This window comes from Calliphora vicina, chromosome 2, assembly GCF_958450345.1.
Source record: "Calliphora vicina chromosome 2, idCalVici1.1, whole genome shotgun sequence".
NCBI classification, from domain to species: domain Eukaryota; kingdom Metazoa; phylum Arthropoda; class Insecta; order Diptera; family Calliphoridae; genus Calliphora; species Calliphora vicina.
In genome coordinates, this window is record NC_088781.1 from 117,812,780 (window position 1) to 117,835,314 (window position 22,535).

The following is a 22,535-nucleotide window of genomic DNA, read 5'->3' on the forward strand; positions in this document are numbered from 1 at the left end:
GTAAACACATGCGAAATACACGTTAATAAACAATGTTACGCTACACTGTTCCAGAACGCGGAATATTTCTGACTATTTATTTGACCAATAATCGAAGATAATTTTTCATCGAAAATAATCATGAGTGATGAGACCCATTTCCATCTTAGCGGGTACGTAAATGAGCAAAATTTACGCTTCTGGGGCACTGAAAATCCGCGTGTAACCCACGAAGAGCCATTACACCCGCTCAAAGTCACTCTATGGTGTGCTGTTTTTGCTGGAGGAGTCATCGGACCTTTTTTCTTCGAAGACGTCGCGGGCCAAACGGTTACTGTGAATGATGAGCGCTACAGAGCAATGATCAACGAGTTCTTTTTGCCGCAGCTTGATGAATTGTCATTGGAAAACATGTGGTTCCAACAGGACGGTGCAACTGCACACACTGCACAACCAATATGCTGAAGGATGCATTCCCCGTTTTGGCGATTTGCACAGACCAGCAAGATCGCCTGATTTGACCGCTCCAGACTTCTTTTTGTGGGGCTTTTTGAAGTCGCGGGTTTATGTAAACAAGCCTCAGACTCTTGCAGCTGTTAAAGACAATATCCGTCAAGAATGTGAGGCCAAAGTGATGGAAAATGCCATAAAAAGGGCTCAAATGAAAATCAACTGTGGCGGCGGCCATTTACATGACTTCATATTCTCGACTTGATGTAAAAAAAATTAAAAGACCAAATAAAAATAATCCACAAGCAGAATCAAAGTTTTTCATTGTTTTTGTACAGCCAAAAAACATCGGAAGTTTACTTTTGCGCCACCTTGTAGTAATTTCCAATGCTTCCAATTCTTGATCTTCAAACCTTTTTGGCTGACCTGGACGAACTTTGTCTTCCATGTTCAAATCAACATTTCTGAACTGCAGAAACTCTCGCATATTCAAACCGATGGAAAACATTCACTATAAGCTATTCAGCTGCACTTTTTTCAAATTAAAGAAGTAAAGCAAAACTTCCCGCATATGACGATTCGACATTTTCGAAGCAAAAAAAAAAACTTTGTTGTTTACACTATGTCCTTGAAATGACATATAAGTTATAAAAAACGCGTTTAAAAGATACGTCATCTATTGTAAATCCTGCATTTCTAAGTCATAAACCCAAGCTATATATTTTTTTTAAACAAACAAAAACTGCGAAGCTTTTTGCTTGTCTGCAGATACAATCAGAGTCTATTCCGGCAATCGAACCCGCAACTCTCAGATTGGTAGGCCATCACACTATTGTCTAGTGTATCGGGCACCCTACTCTCTGGAGCTACTTCGATCCAAAACTCGAAATTTCAATTAAAATGTGCAACCTCTAAATGTTATCCGCTGTTGCTAATGTATTCATCATTTGAAATCATTTTAGATCTATAAAAATCTGGAAGATACAAAAAGTGCAAAACGACCGCTATTTTGCACTTTTTCCCATTTCTAGCTAAATAAAATAAGTTTGCAAAGACAAATTAGGAATAAAGCAATCACAAATTAGTCACACTATCTAAAATTTTGCAGCTACAACTAGAAAATTCTGTAACAAGTTTGTCTATAAAAAGGCAGCTATCTGCTGGCTCCTTATAACGTCATAAGGAGGTTAATGTTTCTACAATCAGCTACATGATAAAACTAGATCATCCAAATGCATTTATAAACAATTAAGCCAATTTTCAAAATAAGTATCTTTTAACTTCATTTTCTGGTTGTAACAAGATAAACTTTTTTCCTGGAGCTGGTCTAATTCATTTGTGTATATTTTCGTTGGTAACAATGACCTTATGTATTATGCATTTTAATAACATTTACAAATTATTATTTATTATTATTATTCAAATTTAATTAAAGTAGCATTTTACAACTAAATTATTATTATATACTATAATTCATTTGTATTTATTTAATGTTTAAAATATTTATTACTTAATTATTATTAGTATTTTTGTGAAAATAATCACATCACATTAAGTCGTTAAAATATTGAAAAAAGAAAAAAGTCAATATTTGTAAAAAAAGCTGGCAACGAGTTAAGGTTAAATTTTTACCTAACATATTAATTTGATACCAAACAACTCTTGCAACAAACCTTTAAACAAAATGCATTTTAACCTTTTGATATTCTTCAATTTAATTGAGTTGCCAAGTTATAAAAAGCATTTGAAATAATGCAGCATTTAATTCATTTACCAGCACCCAAACGTTTGCCAAATAGATGCCAGTGTAAACGTAGGAAGGGCCATCATAGTTGTTCATTGCCAATGTGTGTGGTGTCCGTGGGCAAGGAGTGAGTCTGTTATAAATAAAATGGAAGAAAAGAAAACAATTATAATTTGTTTTTCAACTTGCCAAAAATTCAAGTTTCAGCTGAAAATTTAAATAAAAATCTTAATATTTGAAACGTCAAACATACCTGCAGTGTCATACGTTTGTGGTGCATGGATGAGTTGGTGGAGGATTTTGTTTTACTTTTACGCCATGAACACATTAACAGCTCTCTCATGCCCTTGCGGAAGTTGCGACTTAAGAAGGCATACAGCAAGGGATTTATGCCAGAATTGAAATATGTCACCAAAAATGTTAACGGTGTAAATAAGGCATTAAAATTCGAGTCACCACGATATGAACGTGACCTATACGAATAAACAAAATGGTGCACAGAAAGGAGAGAACAAGAAAATAAATAAATTTAAAAATCTTACATTTTATTTATTAATTTAAAACTTAATCTTCATTTCAAAAAGTTACAAATTACAAATTGTCACATTCCTTTGAAACTACTAATTTCAAACCTCATTTGTTTTACATTGCTACTTATGAATTTGTTCCTAGAATCAACAACTATAACAATCCTACTTGTCAGACATACATTACAACATTCTATGCTAAAACATGTCTCCCCCTCCATCCCCCCAGAAACCAATTTCATTTTAAGCTAATGAGTTTTTCATGTCCGTTTATGTCTGCCGGTATTTAAACAGTTACATTCGTTACGCACGCTTACTCAAACACAATTATTTTCAATTACTAGACAATGATTGTTTTGCACCAAAATCGAAATTACAAAAGAAAATTAAAGCAAATTGTTTTGTTGTCGCAACATTAACAACTGAGTATTATGCTGACACAACATTTCTAAAACCCCTTTCCATTCACAACCATAAGTCCATAAAGGTCATTATTTAACCAGCTATGGAGAAAAATTTTCCTAAAAAGTGTGCAGGACTTTACCAAGTATGAAGTTTTCAAAATCCTGCCAATGGTGTGTTAATGGCTGTTTCGTTTTGTTCACAAAATTATACCCTCTAATGCATATTAATGATGTAAAGAAACAATTGACTAGTTAGTTGTTTTATTTATTTGATTATTTTTTGACAAATTTATTTTAAATGGCCTTTTAATAGGTAATATTTATGGTATTTACACAGCAAGTATTACTTTTTGTTAAAATAACAAAGAGGAATGGCTTGTGTTGAAATTGTTTAACATTAAAGACTATGGTGTTAATATCAGTCTGACTCTCAGACTTTTGTGAAAATAAATGTTCAGTGACAAGAGATACTAAAGTAATCGCTCGTCATAATAGATCCTAGTTCAAGTGCTAATTCAGTTCTAGTTCAGTTCTAGTTCAATTCTAGTTCAGTTCTAGTTCAGTTCTAGTTCAGTTCTAGTTCAGTTCTAGTTCAGTTCTAGTTCAGTTCTAGTTCAGTTCTAGTTCAGTTCTAGTTCAGTTCTAGTTCAGTTCTAGTTCAGTTCTAGTTCAGTTCTAGTTCAGTTCTAGTTCAGTTCTAGTTCAGTTCTAGTTCAGTTCTAGTTCAGTTCTAGTTCAGTTCTAGTTCAGTTCTAGTTCAGTTCTAGTTCAGTTCTAGTTCAGTTCTAGTTCAGTTCTAGTTCAGTTCTAGTTCAGTTCTAGTTCAGTTCTAGTTCAGTTCTAGTTCAGTTCTAGTTCAGTTCTAGTTCAGTTCTAGTTCAGTTCTAGTTCAGTTCTAGTTCAGTTCTAGTTCAGTTCTAGTTCAGTTCTAGTTCAGTTCTAGTTCAGTTCTAGTTCAGTTCTAGTTCAGTTCTAGTTCAGTTCTAGTTCAGTTCTAGTTCAGTTCTAGTTCAGTTCTAGTTCAGTTCTAGTTCAGTTCTAGTTCAGTTCTAGTTCAGTTCTAGTTCAGTTCTAGTTCAGTTCTAGTTCAGTTCTAGTTCAGTTCTAGTTCAGTTCTAGTTCAGTTCTAGTTCAGTTCTAGTTCAGTTCTAGTTCAGCTCTAGTTCAGTTCTAGTTCAGTTCTAGTTCAGTTCTAGTTCAGTTCTAGTTCAGTTCTAGTTCAGTTCTAGTTCAGTTCTAGTTCAGTTCTAGTTCAGTTCTAGTTCAGTTCTAGTTCAGTTCTAGTTCAGTTCTAGTTCAGTTCTAGTTCAGTTCTAGTTCAGTTCTAGTTCAGTTCTAGTTCAGTTCTAGTTCAGTTCTAGTTCAGTTCTAGTTCAGTTCTAGTTCAGTTCTAGTTCAGTTCTAGTTCAGTTCTAGTTCAGTTCTAGTTCAGTTCTAGTTCAGTTCTAGTTCAGTTCTAGTTCAGTTCTAGTTCAGTTCTAGTTCAGTTCTAGTTCAGTTCTAGTTCAGTTCTAGTTCAGTTCTAGTTCAGTTCTAGTTCAGTTCTAGTTCAGTTCTAGTTCAGTTCTAGTTCAGTTCTAGTTCAGTTCTAGTTCAGTTCTAGTTCAGTTCTAGTTCAGTTCTAGTTCAGTTCTAGTTCAGTTCTAGTTCAGTTCTAGTTCAGTTCTAGTTCAGTTCTAGTTCAGTTCTAGTTCAGTTCTAGTTCAGTTCTAGTTCAGTTCTAGTTCAGTTCTAGTTCAGTTCTAGTTCAGTTCTAGTTCAGTTCTAGTTCAGTTCTAGTTCAGTTCTAGTTCAGTTCTAGTTCAGTTCTAGTTCAGTTCTAGTTCAGTTCTAGTTCAGTTCTAGTTCAGTTCTAGTTCAGTTCTAGTTCAGTTCTAGTTCAGTTCTAGTTCAGTTCTAGTTCAGTTCTAGTTCAGTTCTAGTTCAGTTCTAGTTCAGTTCTAGTTCAGTTCTAGTTCAGTTCTAGTTCAGTTCTAGTTCAGTTCTAGTTCAGTTCTAGTTCAGTTCTAGTTCAGTTCTAGTTCAGTTCTAGTTCAGTTCTAGTTCAGTTCTAGTTCAGTTCTAGTTCAGTTCTAGTTCAGTTCTAGTTCAGTTCTAGTTCAGTTCTAGTTCAGTTCTAGTTCAGTTCTAGTTCAGTTCTAGTTCAGTTCTAGTTCAGTTCTAGTTCAGTTCTAGTTCAGTTCTAGTTCAGTTCTAGTTCAGTTCTAGTTCAGTTCTAGTTCAGTTCTAGTTCAGTTCTAGTTCAGTTCTAGTTCAGTTCTAGTTCAGTTCTAGTTCAGTTCTAGTTCAGTTCTAGTTCAGTTCTAGTTCAGTTCTAGTTCAGTTCTAGTTCAGTTCTAGTTCAGTTCTAGTTCAGTTCTAGTTCAGTTCTAGTTCAGTTCTAGTTCAGTTCTAGTTCAGTTCTAGTTCAGTTCTAGTTCAGTTCTAGTTCAGTTCTAGTTCAGTTCTAGTTCAGTTCTAGTTCAGTTCTAGTTCAGTTCTAGTTCAGTTCTAGTTCAGTTCTAGTTCAGTTCTAGTTCAGTTCTAGTTCAGTTCTAGTTCAGTTCTAGTTCAGTTCTAGTTCAGTTCTAGTTCAGTTCTAGTTCAGTTCTAGTTCAGTTCTAGTTCAGTTCTAGTTCAGTTCTAGTTCAGTTCTAGTTCAGTTCTAGTTCAGTTCTAGTTCAGTTCTAGTTCAGTTCTAGTTCAGTTCTAGTTCAGTTCTAGTTCAGTTCTAGTTCAGTTCTAGTTCAGTTCTAGTTCAGTTCTAGTTCAGTTCTAGTTCAGTTCTAGTTCAGTTCTAGTTCAGTTCTAGTTCAGTTCTAGTTCAGTTCTAGTTCAGTTCTAGTTCAGTTCTAGTTCAGTTCTAGTTCAGTTCTAGTTCAGTTCTAGTTCAGTTCTAGTTCAGTTCTAGTTCAGTTCTAGTTCAGTTCTAGTTCAGTTCTAGTTCAGTTCTAGTTCAGTTCTAGTTCAGTTCTAGTTCAGTTCTAGTTCAGTTCTAGTTCAGTTCTAGTTCAGTTCTAGTTCAGTTCTAGTTCAGTTCTAGTTCAGTTCTAGTTCAGTTCTAGTTCAGTTCTAGTTCAGTTCTAGTTCAGTTCTAGTTCAGTTCTAGTTCAGTTCTAGTTCAGTTCTAGTTCAGTTCTAGTTCAGTTCTAGTTCAGTTCTAGTTCAGTTCTAGTTCAGTTCTAGTTCAGTTCTAGTTCAGTTCTAGTTCAGTTCTAGTTCAGTTCTAGTTCAGTTCTAGTTCAGTTCTAGTTCAGTTCTAGTTCAGTTCTAGTTCAGTTCTAGTTCAGTTCTAGTTCAGTTCTAGTTCAGTTCTAGTTCAGTTCTAGTTCAGTTCTAGTTCAGTTCTAGTTCAGTTCTAGTTCAGTTCTAGTTCAGTTCTAGTTCAGTTCTAGTTCAGTTCTAGTTCAGTTCTAGTTCAGTTTTAGTTCAGTTCTAGTTCAGTTCTAGTTCAGTTTTAGTTCAGTTCTAGTTCAGTTCTAGTTCAGTTCTAGTTCAGTTCTAGTTCAGTTCTAGTTCAGTTCTAGTTCAGTTCTAGTTCAGTTCTAGTTCAGTTCTAGTTCAGTTCTAGTTCAGTTCTAGTTCAGTTCTAGTTCAGTTCTAGTTCAGTTCTAGTTCAGTTCTAGTTCAGTTCTAGTTCAGTTCTAGTTCAGTTCTAGTTCAGTTCTAGTTCAGTTCTAGTTCAGTTCAGTTCTAGTTCTAGTTCAGTTCTAGTTCAGATTCTAGTACAGTTCTTGTTAATAACGCTCTTGTTTCTTTTTAGTTTAATTTAGATAATTCCTAAAACATTACATACTACGAAAACTATTTCCTTATTTTCGCAATGACCATCAAAAAAATTAAAAAATTCCTATAGTCCAACAGTTTTTAAACACATATGCCTTCTGCAGACACAGTGGCGTATGATAATAATGAATTATATTTAAATATTTGCATACGCCTGGGTGTCTCGCCTAAAAATACTCTCCACTATTTTTACAACAATTTGAACCTTGAATGAAAACAACCGTATTACTTTTAATCATATTATCTTCCTTATTACTTATTTTATGACAAAATTATATTTTTCCCAGCACTGGCCCCCAAATACTCACCAGTATTGCCACATTTTCCTGGCATGATACGGCAGATTACACAGAGCAAATGTTAAGACGAATATAATCAACATCCTTACAACACCCCGTCTGGCGCGTAAAACATTATTCGACGAATGGGAAATGTGCGAAACACGTTGGCTGCCATGGAGACCATGATGCTGGGCATGAGGCCGGTGATGATGATTTGCTGATGCTGCGGGTTGTGGCTGCTGTTGATGTGTTAAATGATTATGGGAATGTTGATAAAAGCTTGTCTTACGGCACGTTGACACCACAGGACGGTCGGCATCTAGAGAGACCTTTGGAAATAAAAATAAACAAAAATAACAAATATTTATTATAGCAAAGCAGACAAACAAACAAAAATTCATGTAAATATTTGCTAAAAAATAATTTGTATAAAGATCAACAAAATGCTTACAAATATATATGTATGTATTGAATAATATGAGAATAAATATACAACAGTAGTTTATAAAAATAATCTTAAATCTTATGTATGTCTATAAAATATTTAATACTTTCTTCCCTCCACTTGCAAATAAATTAAGCGTACATTGTTATTTTATAACAAAAGATTTGCATAAGGAAAAATATGTAAATTTGTTCTTAGATGTTATCACAAATTATGTATAAATGAAAAATTATGTCAAATGGCCAAAAGTTTGTTTACCAAAATAAAATGAAATAATTTGAACTATAAACTTGTAAGCCAACACATTTATTGTAAATATCCTTAAGAAAATAAAAAATAACTTTATGTTATTGTAGAAGGGAGACAAGTTAATTTGCTTACGTCTGAAAAGCTAACATATGAAATACAAATATTTATTTAAACAAATTGAGGACAAAATGATGCTAATGTTATTTAATAGATAACAGTTTATATTCAGTTTGCTATAGAACAGAACTAGAACAGAACTAGAACAGAACTAGAACAGAACTAGAACAGAACTAGAACAGAACTAGAACAGAACTAGAACAGAACTAGAACAGAACTAGAACAGAACTAGAACAGAACTAGAACAGAACTAGAACAGAACTAGAACAGAACTAGAACAGAACTAGAACAGAACTAGAACAGAACTAGAACAGAACTAGAACAGAACTAGAACAGAACTAGAACAGAACTAGAACAGAACTAGAACAGAACTAGAACAGAACTAGAACAGAACTAGAACAGAACTAGAACAGAACTAGAACAGAACTAGAACAGAACTAGAACAGAACTAGAACAGAACTAGAACAGAACTAGAACAGAACTAGAACAGAACTAGAACAGAACTAGAACAGAACTAGAACAGAACTAGAACAGAACTAGAACAGAACTAGAACAGAACTAGAACAGAACTAGAACAGAACTAGAACAGAACTAGAACAGAACTAGAACAGAACTAGAACAGAACTAGAACAGAACTAGAACAGAACTAGAACAGAACTAGAACAGAACTAGAACAGAACTAGAACAGAACTAGAACAGAACTAGAACAGAACTAGAACAGAACTAGAACAGAACTAGAACTAGAACAGAACTAGAACAGAACTAGAACAGAACTAGAACAGAACTAGAACAGAACTAGAACAGAACTAGAACAGAACTAGAACAGAACTAGAACAGAACTAGAACAGAACTAGAACAGAACTAGAACTAGAACAGAACTAGAACAGAACTAGAACAGAACTAGAACAGAACTAGAACAGAACTAGAACAGAACTAGAACAGAACTAGAACAGAACTAGAACAGAACTAGAACAGAACTAGAACAGAACTAGAACAGAACTAGAACTAGAACAGAACTAGAACAGAACTAGAACAGAACTAGAACAGAACTAGAACAGAACTAGAACAGAACTAGAACAGAACTAGAACAGAACTAGAACAGAACTAGAACAGAACTAGAACAGAACTAGAACAGAACTAGAACAGAACTAGAACAGAACTAGAACAGAACTAGAACAGAACTAGAACAGAACTAGAACAGAACTAGAACAGAACTAGAACAGAACTAGAACAGAACTAGAACAGAACTAGAACAGAACTAGAACAGAACTAGAACAGAACTAGAACAGAACTAGAACAGAACTAGAACAGAACTAGAACAGAACTAGAACAGAACTAGAACAGAACTAGAACAGAACTAGAACAGAACTAGAACAGAACTAGAACAGAACTAGAACAGAACTAGAACAGAACTAGAACAGAACTAGAACAGAACTAGAACAGAACTAGAACAGAACTAGAACAGAACTAGAACAGAACTAGAACAGAACTAGAACAGAACTAGAACAGAACTAGAACAGAACTAGAACAGAACTAGAACAGAACTAGAACAGAACTAGAACAGAACTAGAACAGAACTAGAACAGAACTAGAACAGAACTAGAACAGAACTAGAACAGAACTAGAACAGAACTAGAACAGAACTAGAACAGAACTAGAACAGAACTAGAACAGAACTAGAACAGAACTAGAACAGAACTAGAACAGAACTAGAACAGAACTAGAACAGAACTAGAACAGAACTAGAACAGAACTAGAACAGAACTAGAACAGAACTAGAACAGAACTAGAACAGAACTAGAACAGAACTAGAACAGAACTAGAACAGAACTAGAACAGAACTAGAACAGAACTAGAACAGAACTAGAACAGAACTAGAACAGAACTAGAACAGAACTAGAACAGAACTAGAACAGAACTAGAACAGAACTAGAACAGAACTAGAACAGAACTAGAACAGAACTAGAACAGAACTAGAACAGAACTAGAACAGAACTAGAACAGAACTAGAACAGAACTAGAACAGAACTAGAACAGAACTAGAACAGAACTAGAACAGAACTAGAACAGAACTAGAACAGAACTAGAACAGAACTAGAACAGAACTAGAACAGAACTAGAACAGAACTAGAACAGAACTAGAACAGAACTAGAACAGAACTAGAACAGAACTAGAACAGAACTAGAACAGAACTAGAACAGAACTAGAACAGAACTAGAACAGAACTAGAACAGAACTAGAACAGAACTAGAACAGAACTAGAACAGAACTAGAACAGAACTAGACTAGAATTTAACAGAAATAAGACCTTTTGTTTTATCTTATATACAATCGTTTGAATATATTCTTGGAAATTTAAAAGCCCTCAAACTTCTTTTAATTACATTCAGCCGTTGACACAGTTTTGCTTTTAACATGTATGCTATTAATAATTTAAAATGTAAAGTGTACGTATTACTTGCAGACATTTACATGTTTAAATTGCACCTGTACTTTAGCAACACCTACTTAAGTGGTTTTACGTTTTTAAGACACCCTAAGTAACTAGAGAAGCTAGATTAGTTTCTCTCAAACTTATGCGCAAAATTGTCGCACTTGTGAGTAGATTTTTGCTTGTTCTTATATATTACTTGCCTTACAGTTTTATTAATATCTCACCATTATATAAATTTGTTGTCGTATTTTCATTTGTTTCAGATTCAATAATTTATTACTATATGTAGAGTGTTTAGAATGTCCTTGCAAACTGATTTACATACTTCAAATACATGATTTTATCACCACAATTTGTTTGCTAAAATACCTTTTGTTGTGGGAAGATTAAATTGGTGTTTGTGTGTTTTTAACTCCTTTTCAAAAATTTGAATACGACTGAACGACAGTCAAAACAACAGCAAGGTGTTTGCTTACTGATAACGAATAATTTCTAGGTTTTTTTTTAACAAATACTTTCATGTAAGTTGTTATGAAAATGTTTTTTTAAACAAAAAAAAAAAGAAAAACTTAATACTTATGTCTGACTATGTAAATTTTGGGAGAAGAAAATTATTCTGTATCAAAATTATACAAATTAATATGCTGCAGTCTTGTGTTAAAGAGATAAGCTTCTTGTTCATATTTTGAAAGAATTGTTAATATGATATATTTGAGATGATATTTTAGTTTTGGTTTCATAACAAGTGTTACAATATTTAGTTGTTATTAAAGCTAAATCATTGAAAATCTTTAAGCAAACTTTATTAAATCATTACCTAAAATCCTCTTAGAAAAATTTATTATCAATATCAATTTATTACATTTTTAAAGTGTGCTTAAAATTTTACTAGTTGAAACTATATTTTTTTACCATATGTTCTAAAAATCCAAAAAAAATAATTAATTCTATAGCTGTTTGTGCTCAAAAAACAAATTGCTCCATTATATGGTTCAAACAATTAAATGAAAAAATTTAGGTTTTTTGTTTTGGAGGGGAAAACTTTTAGTTCAATAGCTATAAATATTTAAACACACCTTTAGCTAAATTTGGTTTGTATTTGTTGTATGAAACTGGCTAATGAAACTATTTCATGCTGTTTTTGTCGACCTCACTTTGATTACCCTCCTCCTTATACAAAAACTATGTTTCAAATAAACATGTTAAGGGATTGTAGTCGGCAGTGCCGAATCATAAATATCCTTAAACTCAGTATGCAGTCAAATAAATATTTGTAAATATTTTTATATGAGACACAGTGATCTTTTGTGTTTATTTCCTTTGAGGCCGCGAGTCAGCAAATTTAAATAATTTTCTCATATTGAGCTACTGATCGTCAATCCCCATGAGATCGCCGACTTCAGCAGTCATAAACTGTAAAAAGCTTCTTTCGACCATTCGATAAAGAAGAACAATTCATACGAGTATCTGCGTATCCCGGAAAGATCTTCACTATCTTCCACAAGTTGATTGGAATTACCAGGCTGTAAGTCTAAAATCTATTAGAGTGATAAGTACGGTCAAATTACCAAAACGTTAGACTGTGCAAAGTCGAAACCACAAGAAACCAAGTTCATCTAAGAATACCATATTCCGGACAGAATCGAACCTGTCAAAATATACACCATTCACAGCAGATTTGCCTACATCGTCCATATTCCATCACTAAATGAAAGGAAAAGGAGAAATCCTGTATCCAAGGACATGTAATCTTAATGGAAATACTAGAATTGTCATGATGGAATATTATGGTTTCATGTCTGGTCGGATATTGCGATCGGTACAGTTTCCCTGTGCTGGTCTGGTCAGATTTCCGCAACTCATAATAGATAGGACAAATTTGGTCTCACCAAATACAGAGAATTCCCATTGAACCATGGATATTTTACTTTGGAGTCGATTCGGCTGGGTGGCCGGTCTTCATGTACGATCTCATACGCTTCGGGTTATCTTAATGGATACATTTTTTATAGCCAGTAATGATTCACAGCAAAAATGATTTTCTTTTTTATCGTTCAAAAATCATTTCGGACATATAAAATCATCTTTCTGGGTCTCTTGGCTTCAATTCATATAGTTCTCATTTCCCTGGTTTTGGATGAATCCTGCTTACAGTTGCAAAAAATCTTTATGGAGTGCCTCCAAATATTAGTCTCAAAACTTTTTTGGTTTGCCTGGGCGATTATTGTCTTCAGTGTCAAAATCACCCCTTCTAAACAGAACAAACCACCTCTCACACGGTGGAAACACATTCACCATAAGCTTTAGTGAGCAATCAGTGTGCTTCAGCGGCACTTTTTTATACCTTTCACCATAAGTGGCAAGGGTACACAGAGAAAGATATTCGTGGCAACCGAATTTGTTGCCAATGAATGATTCTACCTTAATGACCAAATTATACAGTTGTGGCTAAAAAATATTAAAAGGGGTAACAAAAGTTTGGATGATTTAACCGAAATTCTTCTTCTTCAATTGACTTTCTGTTGGTAGAACCGAAAAATTCTATGAGTGCAACCGAATCATTCGATTGGCAACAAATTCGGTTGCCATCACGAATTTGTTTTCTCTCTATATATAAGTTTGTCATTCCGTTTGTAATTTCTACAGTTTTCACTTGCGACTCCACAAAGTATATATGTATATTCTGGATCGCTATAGATAGCGGTGTCGATATTGCTATGTCCATCTATCTGTATTGTTACGAAATTTTAACGGCTGATTTAAAAGTAGCCTAATGCTTTAAAATAACAGTGCTGTAATAGCAAATTGTAACATATCTGTGGGCATTATTAACATTGAATAAAAGCTTTCAGTTGACCATTGATCGTAAGTTGGCAACGCTGTTTGCTGCGACCGTATATTCGAATTCGAATATTCAGTTAAAGAACATTGTAGAAAGTACACCACAAATGGCGTATGTATTATAAATCTCTAGACAGTTAAAGAGAAATCTAGAGTGCAGATGGCAGTGTTATAAATAGTGACAGAGGTTGCAGTCGTTAGTGAGTTTATCAGAGACGCTTTTCGAATAAACATCAACTGAGTGCCTTAAAGTGTGTTGTATTTTTCAAGTGAATTCGTGTACATTATAAAGTGTCTGTATTTCTGAGAATTTATAAACGTGTATAAAAAAAACATTGAGTGACTATTTAATTCTGTTGCTGTACATTTTTAAATAAATAAAGAGTTGTTACAATTTTCAAACTACTAAACGGCTTTTATTTGCAATCAAAAGTAACCGGTTTATTTAAAGGAAATAAACCAGCGTTTTGAAAAGGTTAAAACGTAACAATATAAACATTGACTTACTATAATTTGGCGATATTTACAAATTTTTTTGAAATACACTTGGCCGCATAAGTTTGCGTACAAGAACGAAAATTAAAAGTATACTCTAATTTTGAATATAAAAATAAACGCTACTCATTTGAAATTTTTTATATAAAACTCTTAAATATGCGTATTTAAGAACCAACAAAACTTATAAGAATTCAATTACTAAAAAAAATTCAATTCCGCATGTAGGCAAAAGTTTGCGTACATAAAAAAAAAATTTAATATTACTGAATTTTATAAATTAAACTGTATTTTAATAATTAGTTGGAAAACCCCGACGACCAAGAACGTCATGAAGGCGTTTTTTCATTGATGAAACCAGTTTTTCGGTGTATTTGGAACTAATATTTCTCCATTCCTCAGTTAATACTGTTTGAAGCATTTCCTTTAATGTTATTGCATGGTTTAGTATTTTTCACTCCAGCAAATCCTATAAATGTTCTATGGGATTTAGGTCTGGTGACTGCGGAGAAGTTTCCAATTGTTTTTGTTTTATTAAACAACTACGAAAACCTTGTGTTGTGTGTAGTATGCTTTGGGTCATTGTCTTGCTGGAATATATGTATAATCATCTTCAATGCCCAATTTGCTAACACTTTCGGTAAGATTTTTCATTAGAATGTCTAAATAGACCTTATGATCCATTGTCGATGAAATAAATTCTAAATTTCCCACGCCGTCACTTGTCATGTACCCCCGTACCATCACTGCACCACCACCATGCTTAACTGTTAGTATTAAATTTTTGGGACTAAGCACTGTACAAGGCTTTCTCCAAACAAACTGACGGTTTTTTATGCCAATGATGCAGTACTTGCATTCATCCGTGAACATAACATTTTTCCAGAACTCTGGAGGCATATTTATGTGTTCTTTAGTGAAAGCAATTCGTTTTTGTCTATTAACTATCAAAATTGGCGGCTTTTTCCGTGTTACATGGCTTCTATAGTTCGCCTTTTTCAAAATTCTGAGCACAGAGTCTTTGGACACATGTTTATTAAATTGTGAATTTACTTTGGACACATGTTTATTAAATTGTGAATTTAAGTTTTCAGCCATTTTCGATACAGTAAATCTGGGGTTTTCCTTCACAGATTGCATTATAACCCTTTTTTCGAGTTCAATTAATTTTGGTAGACGACCAGAACGAGGCTTTGGGACAAAAATTCCAGTATTTTTAAAATTGTTTATCACTCTCTGGATGGAGGAATGAGTACGTTTAACTACTTGATCGATTTCGCTCAAATTTTTCCCTTGTTTCCGTAAATGTATAATAATATTACTTTCAGCTAAATTAATTAATTAATTTTTTGTTTGCCATTTCTTGAAATTATTCCAATTTGAAACAAAAAAATTTCAAAAATCACTTTTATGATGAGTTTGAAACAAAAACTGGAGTATTGTAGTATCACACAATAACAAAAACAGTTACAAATTACCTTTAATTTGTATGTACGCATACTTTTGCGTACACGAGAAGTTAGCATATCATTGTTTTTAAGCTTATCTATCGTAATTTTCAAATGTTTATCTATACATAAACACCAATTTCAAATGATTACCGTTGTTACTTACGACTAAAATAGCCTCTTAAAATACATAAAGTAGTTTGCATGCAAACCTATGCGGCCAAGTGTATCTATTATTAGATATCCATATTGTCTATATTAAGTTATTAGTAATCCAGATATAGGTCAAAAATTATTAAAAAATCAAGGTTGTGGGCCGATTTTGCTGTTTTTAAATTTAAATTATTGAAGATTTTATCTCGAAGAAAATTGATTTCAACAGACAGACAGACATACAGACAGTCGGGCATGGCTTAGTCGACTCCCCTATCTATAAGGATCCAGAATATATAAACTTTATAGGGTCGGGAAATTATACTGTGGAAATTACAAACGCATTGACAAACTTATATATACCCTTCTCACGAAGGTGATGGGTATAAAAATATAAGGTCCACCTTAGTATTTTATAAGTGTTTACATGGAATATTGTAGAAATTATATATAGAATTCAAACTATCTTATACACTTGTTACTATGATGAAGGGTATACAAGAGTAGCAACAACATAAATCTTTCGTCTAAAACTCGTCTAAAAAGTTCAAACCTTTAGCTGAAATTAAGAATATTTTAAAATATACACGGAGGGAATAAAATTGTAATATGATAACTCAATGATTGCAATGCACATTGCATTCATAGGAATGCCGCAAGCAAATCATGTTTCAGTTTGCATTGACTAAATAATAACCATAACTATACGATCAATACATTACGATGTAATTCTTGATCGTGCCACAAGTTGATCGTTTCATACAGATCTACTAGTAAACAAGTCAATGAATCAACTGCATAATATTGTTTCTGGAGTCAAACTAATGCTTACAGTGCTCATAAAATTGTTGATTAGCTTATCATGTTATTAAGCTTGTAATCATATTACAACCAAGTTTTTTTCGGTGCATTGTATACTAAAAATTTTATTAAAAAATATATATATAAGAGTTGGTTGTATATAAGTATAAAGGTACTTATAGACGAACACGAATTCAATAAATAGAAATAACAATACAAATATATATATTTATATATATACAGATACGTAAATAAATTGTAAAATACTGTAGATACTATAAATACATCGATAAAAAGAAATAAAACCCACCTTGTAACTATCATGCTTTATATATTTATTTTAGTTATAGATGGAGTAGTTGTTGTTTTTTTATTATATTTAAAGGTGGAAATAGTGATGGTAGAATTTTGTAGTTTTTGTTGTAGCACAAGTAACAGTTGTTCATTTGTTGTTTTATTGGTGTTTTTGTATAATAAATGTTGGTGTGATTGTTGTTGTTATTGCATGATATTGTACATATTATTTGTAGTGGTAAGTGTTGGTTTATAGTTGTTGTTATTGTTGTTGTTTTGTTTTAATATTGAGCAGAGTAAAAAATCCACATAAAAAATAAATAAGAGAAAGAAAGTAGAGGACAGAGAGAGAGAGAGAAAAATATTTTTGGTTTTATATATACAGTTTGTTGTTGGAAATATTTAGGTTAGAAAATAATAAAAGGGAATACAATCTATTAAAATATGTATGTAGGTATAAAGACAAAGAATTTTAGATTTTAAAGTTTTTGAAATATATAGAGAAGAACTAAACTATAAAATAAATTAAATATTTAATGAAGAAATAAAACTAGGTCAAAGAAATGGCCACAAAATACACTACAATATAAAAAATCTTAATTAAAATAGAAAATAATACAGAGAATTTGTTAAAAAGTTACAATATATTGAAAATATTAAATAGTTAACTAAGTATGTTCTACAAGAATTAATAAAAATTAATAAGAATCTTTGCAGATTTTTGATTAAAAAAAAGTAGGAAAGAATTTTATATTTTAAAAATATATAAATAACTGAAATTATAAGTATTATATTACTGCTTGCATTGCATTTTTATAATAGCGGAAATCAATCTTCGTTTCAAACTACCCTGCAAACCTTGCATATGTTACAAATGTTATATTTTGTTGTTGTGTTAATGCAAAATATAGCACTTTTACTAGATTTACAACATATGCAAGGTTTGCAACGAATCAGAATTACTTTAAAACAACAATAGCGGAGTTCACTATTAAATGCGAATGTGCAAAATATTTGCACTTGGATTGGTAATCCTACATTACGTATGATTAATATTTGATTATTTGCACGTAATTAATATTACTCATACTTGTAGATGAACATCCAAGTGCTTACAGTGGGGGAACTGAAAACAAGTGAAAATAAATCTGTAAATTACAAACAACTGTTTGGTACTTTTTCGAAATTCGAAACTTTTCGAAAACAGCTAAAACCTGTATTTTGGTACTTTTTTGGCACCCTATGTATCGTTTAGGGCCTTTATTACAACTTGTCATTATAGTTAAAGGCAACTTTAAGGAATAGAAAATGGTAACTTTAACTACAACGGAAATGGCCCTTAAACCAATAAAAATAGAAACAAATTTTAAAATTAACATTCTTTACCTATCAAAAAATAACGAATATAAATTCGGTTCTTTTAGGAAATTCGGACCCTTAAGGGATAAAAATTGTGTTTATTTTTGGTACTTTTTTTATAAAATATGTTTTTCCATAATTTTGCATAGACATACGAATATTTTATTTTGAGCTCCCACTACGATACAGAAATTTATTTGAATAAAATTCTACCACCGCAATGGGGATAAAAAAAAAGTACAAAAAAAGGAGTAAAAACGGGAAAATACATTTTATTTCAAATTATTAAGCCAATTTTGATAAAATGTTTAACATTGGTTCCTGGATTCATACAAAAATTAACTAACACAGTATTATTTGTATATTGGGCCAAATCGGGATAAACAGTTTAGTACTTTTTTTAAAACATATTTTTTCTTGAGCTCATTTACACAGAATTTAATCGTTTGAGACATGTCTGTAGCACCAAATTTGTTAGCAAATTGGACTATTTTTTAAATTTCAAACTTGAGGTATGTTCAAGAAGGAAAAGGGAAATTGGTACTTTTCTCCTAATGGTACTTTTTTTAATATTTTATATTATTTAACTTATCGACATTAAAGTTAGCTCATATGTATCTGAGTGAAATTAGAGTTAGGATAATATTTTGGTACCAAAATGTGAGAACTGAACTATTTAAAATTCAAAGAGGGACTTTATGGTACTTTTTCTTTATTCTAATGGTGATTTTTGTATTTTCTTCACCAACGAACATTAAATAAAGCTTATATGGACTCGATCGAGTAGAAATTTATTTTATTCTAATGAGTGTGTGAGTGCGAAGTCAAAGGCGAGACTTTTGATACCTTTTCTTTATTCGAATGTTACTTTTTGTATTCTCTTCATGAATCATAATATTAATAGGCAAGTTGATTTCTTTAGGATTTATTCACAGAAGTGCAGAATATATATTTAATTAAAATCGGTTCATTTTTTTAGGTGTTATAAGCGTTTAAAAATGTTAACACATATGCAAAAACGTGTACATGTGAACCTTAAGCTAAAAAGTAAACAAAGCAAAGCGTGTTTGTCCAATTTGTTGTTGTAAATAAATAAGAGCAACAATTAAACAGTATTGATTTCGCTCTGTTTTAAGTGAGAGTTGTTATAGCAAACAAAGAAGAAGATTTTAGTAATTTAAACTTTAAATTTTAAAGTCACGAAAATATATGTATTTTGCAGGTGTTTTCTTTTATTTTCTAACTCCCATATGCATAAACAATTTTTAAATTTATCAAAGGTTTATAAAACTAAATTTCCATTCAAAATTTGTTTTATAAACCTTTGACAAATTTAAAAACTCTTTATGCATATGGGGGTAAATATGTAATTGTACATAAGTAAATAGTTATTTTATAATATGTGCAGAACTATAATTGTGACGGTTTTCAAACTTCATACGAATCAATTACTTATCACTGCATGAAGTTTAATCAAAAATGAGACGGGTCGAAAAAATGGTGAGCCGCCTCCCATACAAAGTAAATTGCACACCCTCCCATACAAAGTAAATTGCATAGCACACAAAAAGGAGGTGAGTCACCACCCATACAAAGTAATAATTGCAAGGTTCTTCAAACTTCGTCCGCATAGCGCTCTTAACACTTTACACAGATTGGCTGAAAATGGTCGGGATCGCATTAGTGTTTGTGGCACAAAGTAAATAATCAATTTTGAATATCTGGAGAACTATAATTCTAAAAGAATTTAAACTCTGTATCAATCAATTTATTACCATTCTACGGAGGTTAGATAAAAACGAATTTGTTTCTGTTCCCTGTTCGAAGTTTAGCTAAGCATGATCGGCTTAGTAGGAATAACCCCTCCCTTATAAAGGAAAGTTAAAGTAAAGCTTGATCTTTACATAAAAGGTTTAAAAATGGGTAGGATCAGAGCAGTGGAGTGGTATCTCCCATACAAAATTAGTTAGTTATTTTCGAATATCAAGTGAACTATAATTGAGAGATTCTCAAATTTTGTATGTGTTATTTTCGTATTTCCATTCATATTATGCTAGTTTACATAAAAACATGAAATAAAGCTTATGTGGACCTGACCGAGTGGGAATCTACAAGTGAAGATTTATGGTACACAGAGAAAACCGATTCGTAATAGCAACCGAATTTGTTGCCAATCGAATGATTCGGTTGCACACATAGAATTTTTCGATTCTATCAACAGAAAATCAGTGGACAAAGAAGAATTTCAGTTGAGGCAACCAAACATTAGATACCCCTTCCAAAATATTGTAGCCACAACTGTAAAATTCGGTCACTAAGGCAGAATCATTCGATTGGCTACAAATTCGGTTGGTATTACGAATGTGTTTTCTTTGTGTACATTTTATATTTTTTTTAATGATACTTTTTGTATTTTCTATAATAATGAACATGTGGCTCTACACCCCTTTAGAGTTTTAAGCTCAAATTCAAACTTGAACTTACCAACAGAGGTATAGGAAATTTTATTAAAATCGGGCTAGAATTTACATATTTATTTCCATTTTTTTTTGGTTCCCCCACTGTGGTGCATTGCCCCTCTAAACCACTTGATAGACATCTGTTTTGGTATCTTCACTAAATAAAATTTATTTAATATTTTAAGAATATACAAATAAGCGAAATTAAAATTTCACTTGCATGAAAACCAAATTAATATGCTGCAGAAAGCATTGGCTTTTACGATTTATAAGTGCCAGAAATGCTTTTCCTCATCAAATTGTGAGATCCTACATGACGTATGATTAATATTTGATTATTTCCACCTAATAAATATTGCTCATACTAGATGTACAACAAAGTTTATGCCATATTCACAAACAAATTTTTTTTTATTTCAAATTGGTTTTCCTAATTATTGGCGTATGTCTTAAAAATGCGGGATTTTTTGAAATTGTTATGATGGAATATTACGGTTTCATGTCTGGCCGCGTAATGAGGGCGTTTTGTGATGGTCTGGTCAGATTTCAGCAGCTCATGATAGATAGGACCGTTTTGCTCCCACCAAATACAGAGCATTACCTTAGCGTCAAGAATATTGGGCTTTGGTGTCGATTTGACCGGGCTTCTGTTACGCTTCGGGTTGTCGTAATGGATCCATTTTTCATCGCAAATAATAATTCGGTGGAAAAATTTGATTTCATAGCGTTAATTCTCGGCTTCAATTCGTACAGTACACAAATTCCCTGCTTTTGGATAAAGCAAAACTTCCCGCATATGACGCTTCGTTGGCACAAAATTCGATATTTCCGAAGCAAAGTAAAAACTGTGTTGTTTAAACTATAATGTTTAATAACTAAGTAAGAATAAATGACAGATATGCACGCTTCCAAATAACATATAAGTAATTAAAAACAAAAGATACACCATCTATTGTAAATCCCGCATTTTTAAGCTGATCCCTAATGGCAGTAAATCTTTGCTATGAAATTTGTTGTTCGTTATGGTCCATGGCAAATTACGCAAAGAACATCTGTTTAAATACACTCTACAAATAAACCATCCTGTAATGATGGTACTTTATGCAATGTTTCCGAACCTATTAAGACAGTTCCTATTAAAAACCTCAATTATGAGCACTTTCTTAAAACTTGTAATTTACACGAATTACAGAAACACAAATTTTAACTAATTTAAACACAGTAGGTGGAAAAATTCCACTTAATTCTGGTAAATTAACTTAGCATTTCTTAGAAAAACATTTTCACAATTGTTTCAAAATTGTAGCATGTTTTTATTGAAATATTGAAAAAGTTGCTTCTCTTTTAGCTGCAGAAATAACCACTAAATGGAAGTAGGAAGGATTAAAATATATAGTTTTATACAAACAAAAGTAAAGAAAGCTACACTGTAACTAAAAAATGTGGTGAAAAAAATGAGAAATAATATAAAGGAAGAAGGAGAAAAAACGAAATGCAACACTTATTTGAAATAAATCATTTATAATGCACAATGGTAAAACAAAGTTAATACAAATAAAAAAATAACAGCAAGAGTGTTATATTCGGCTGTGTCGAATCTTATATACCCATCACCAATATAAGGCACTGCTACACGTTCAATATTAGTTTTATATTTTCTACTAATACACAAATCTTAATGATAAATTTCACTTTATTAGATTTAAATGGATCAAGATGTGTATAATGGTAAGCCTGAAAAAAGTCTTTCATATATCTTGGTTCAAAACTTTGAAGCTCTATACACTGCTCTCGCCATAATATGAGAACTTTTTACTTCCATAGGGTACTCTAAAATATGAACTTAGTACACTAAGCTGTTCGTATTTTAAAACTTTTTAAAATATTAGCTAAAACCCGGTGTGCTTCGCTACCCGTACCGTAAAGATTTACAATACATTTACCCCCATTTTCTCAATCTCTGGTTATTTTTTATCGTGACGATAAACTGACAGTTCTCATACAAAAGAAAATGTTAATTGGAGGTTTATCGTTAGGAAAAACGATAACCAGATATTGAAAAAATGGGGGTTAGTCTATCTGAAATTAGTTTCTGTTCATGTGAAAAACATGGATTTTCTAGATTTAGTCCGCAAACTTGCAAAGACTAACCTTGAGCTTTATCAATTGTCACTGCAAATACTAAGCAAATAGGAAACTGCAATCGAATAAAATCAAATGGCATTTCCGAAGATATAATTCGGTCACTCCAATTAGAGGTCGCTCCGATTAGATTGTTCATTAATTGTC

General features: G+C 32.3%; 1 protein-coding gene across 1 annotated transcript in view; it reads right to left on the reverse strand.

The window, feature by feature from the left end:
- Positions 1-2,210: 2,210 nt before the first annotated feature.
- Positions 2,211-22,535, reverse strand: part of TrissinR (Trissin receptor) — a 103,199-nt gene continuing 82,874 nt past the window's right edge. Inside the window, exons 6-9 of the mRNA XM_065501061.1 lie at positions 16,445-16,459; positions 7,178-7,479; positions 2,427-2,646; positions 2,211-2,306 (exon numbers count right to left, since the gene is read on the reverse strand). Of these exons, the coding sequence (XP_065357133.1) occupies positions 2,256-2,306; positions 2,427-2,646; positions 7,178-7,479; positions 16,445-16,459 (588 nt within the window). The 3' untranslated portion in view covers positions 2,211-2,255. The remainder of the gene's footprint in view (positions 2,307-2,426; positions 2,647-7,177; positions 7,480-16,444; positions 16,460-22,535) is intronic.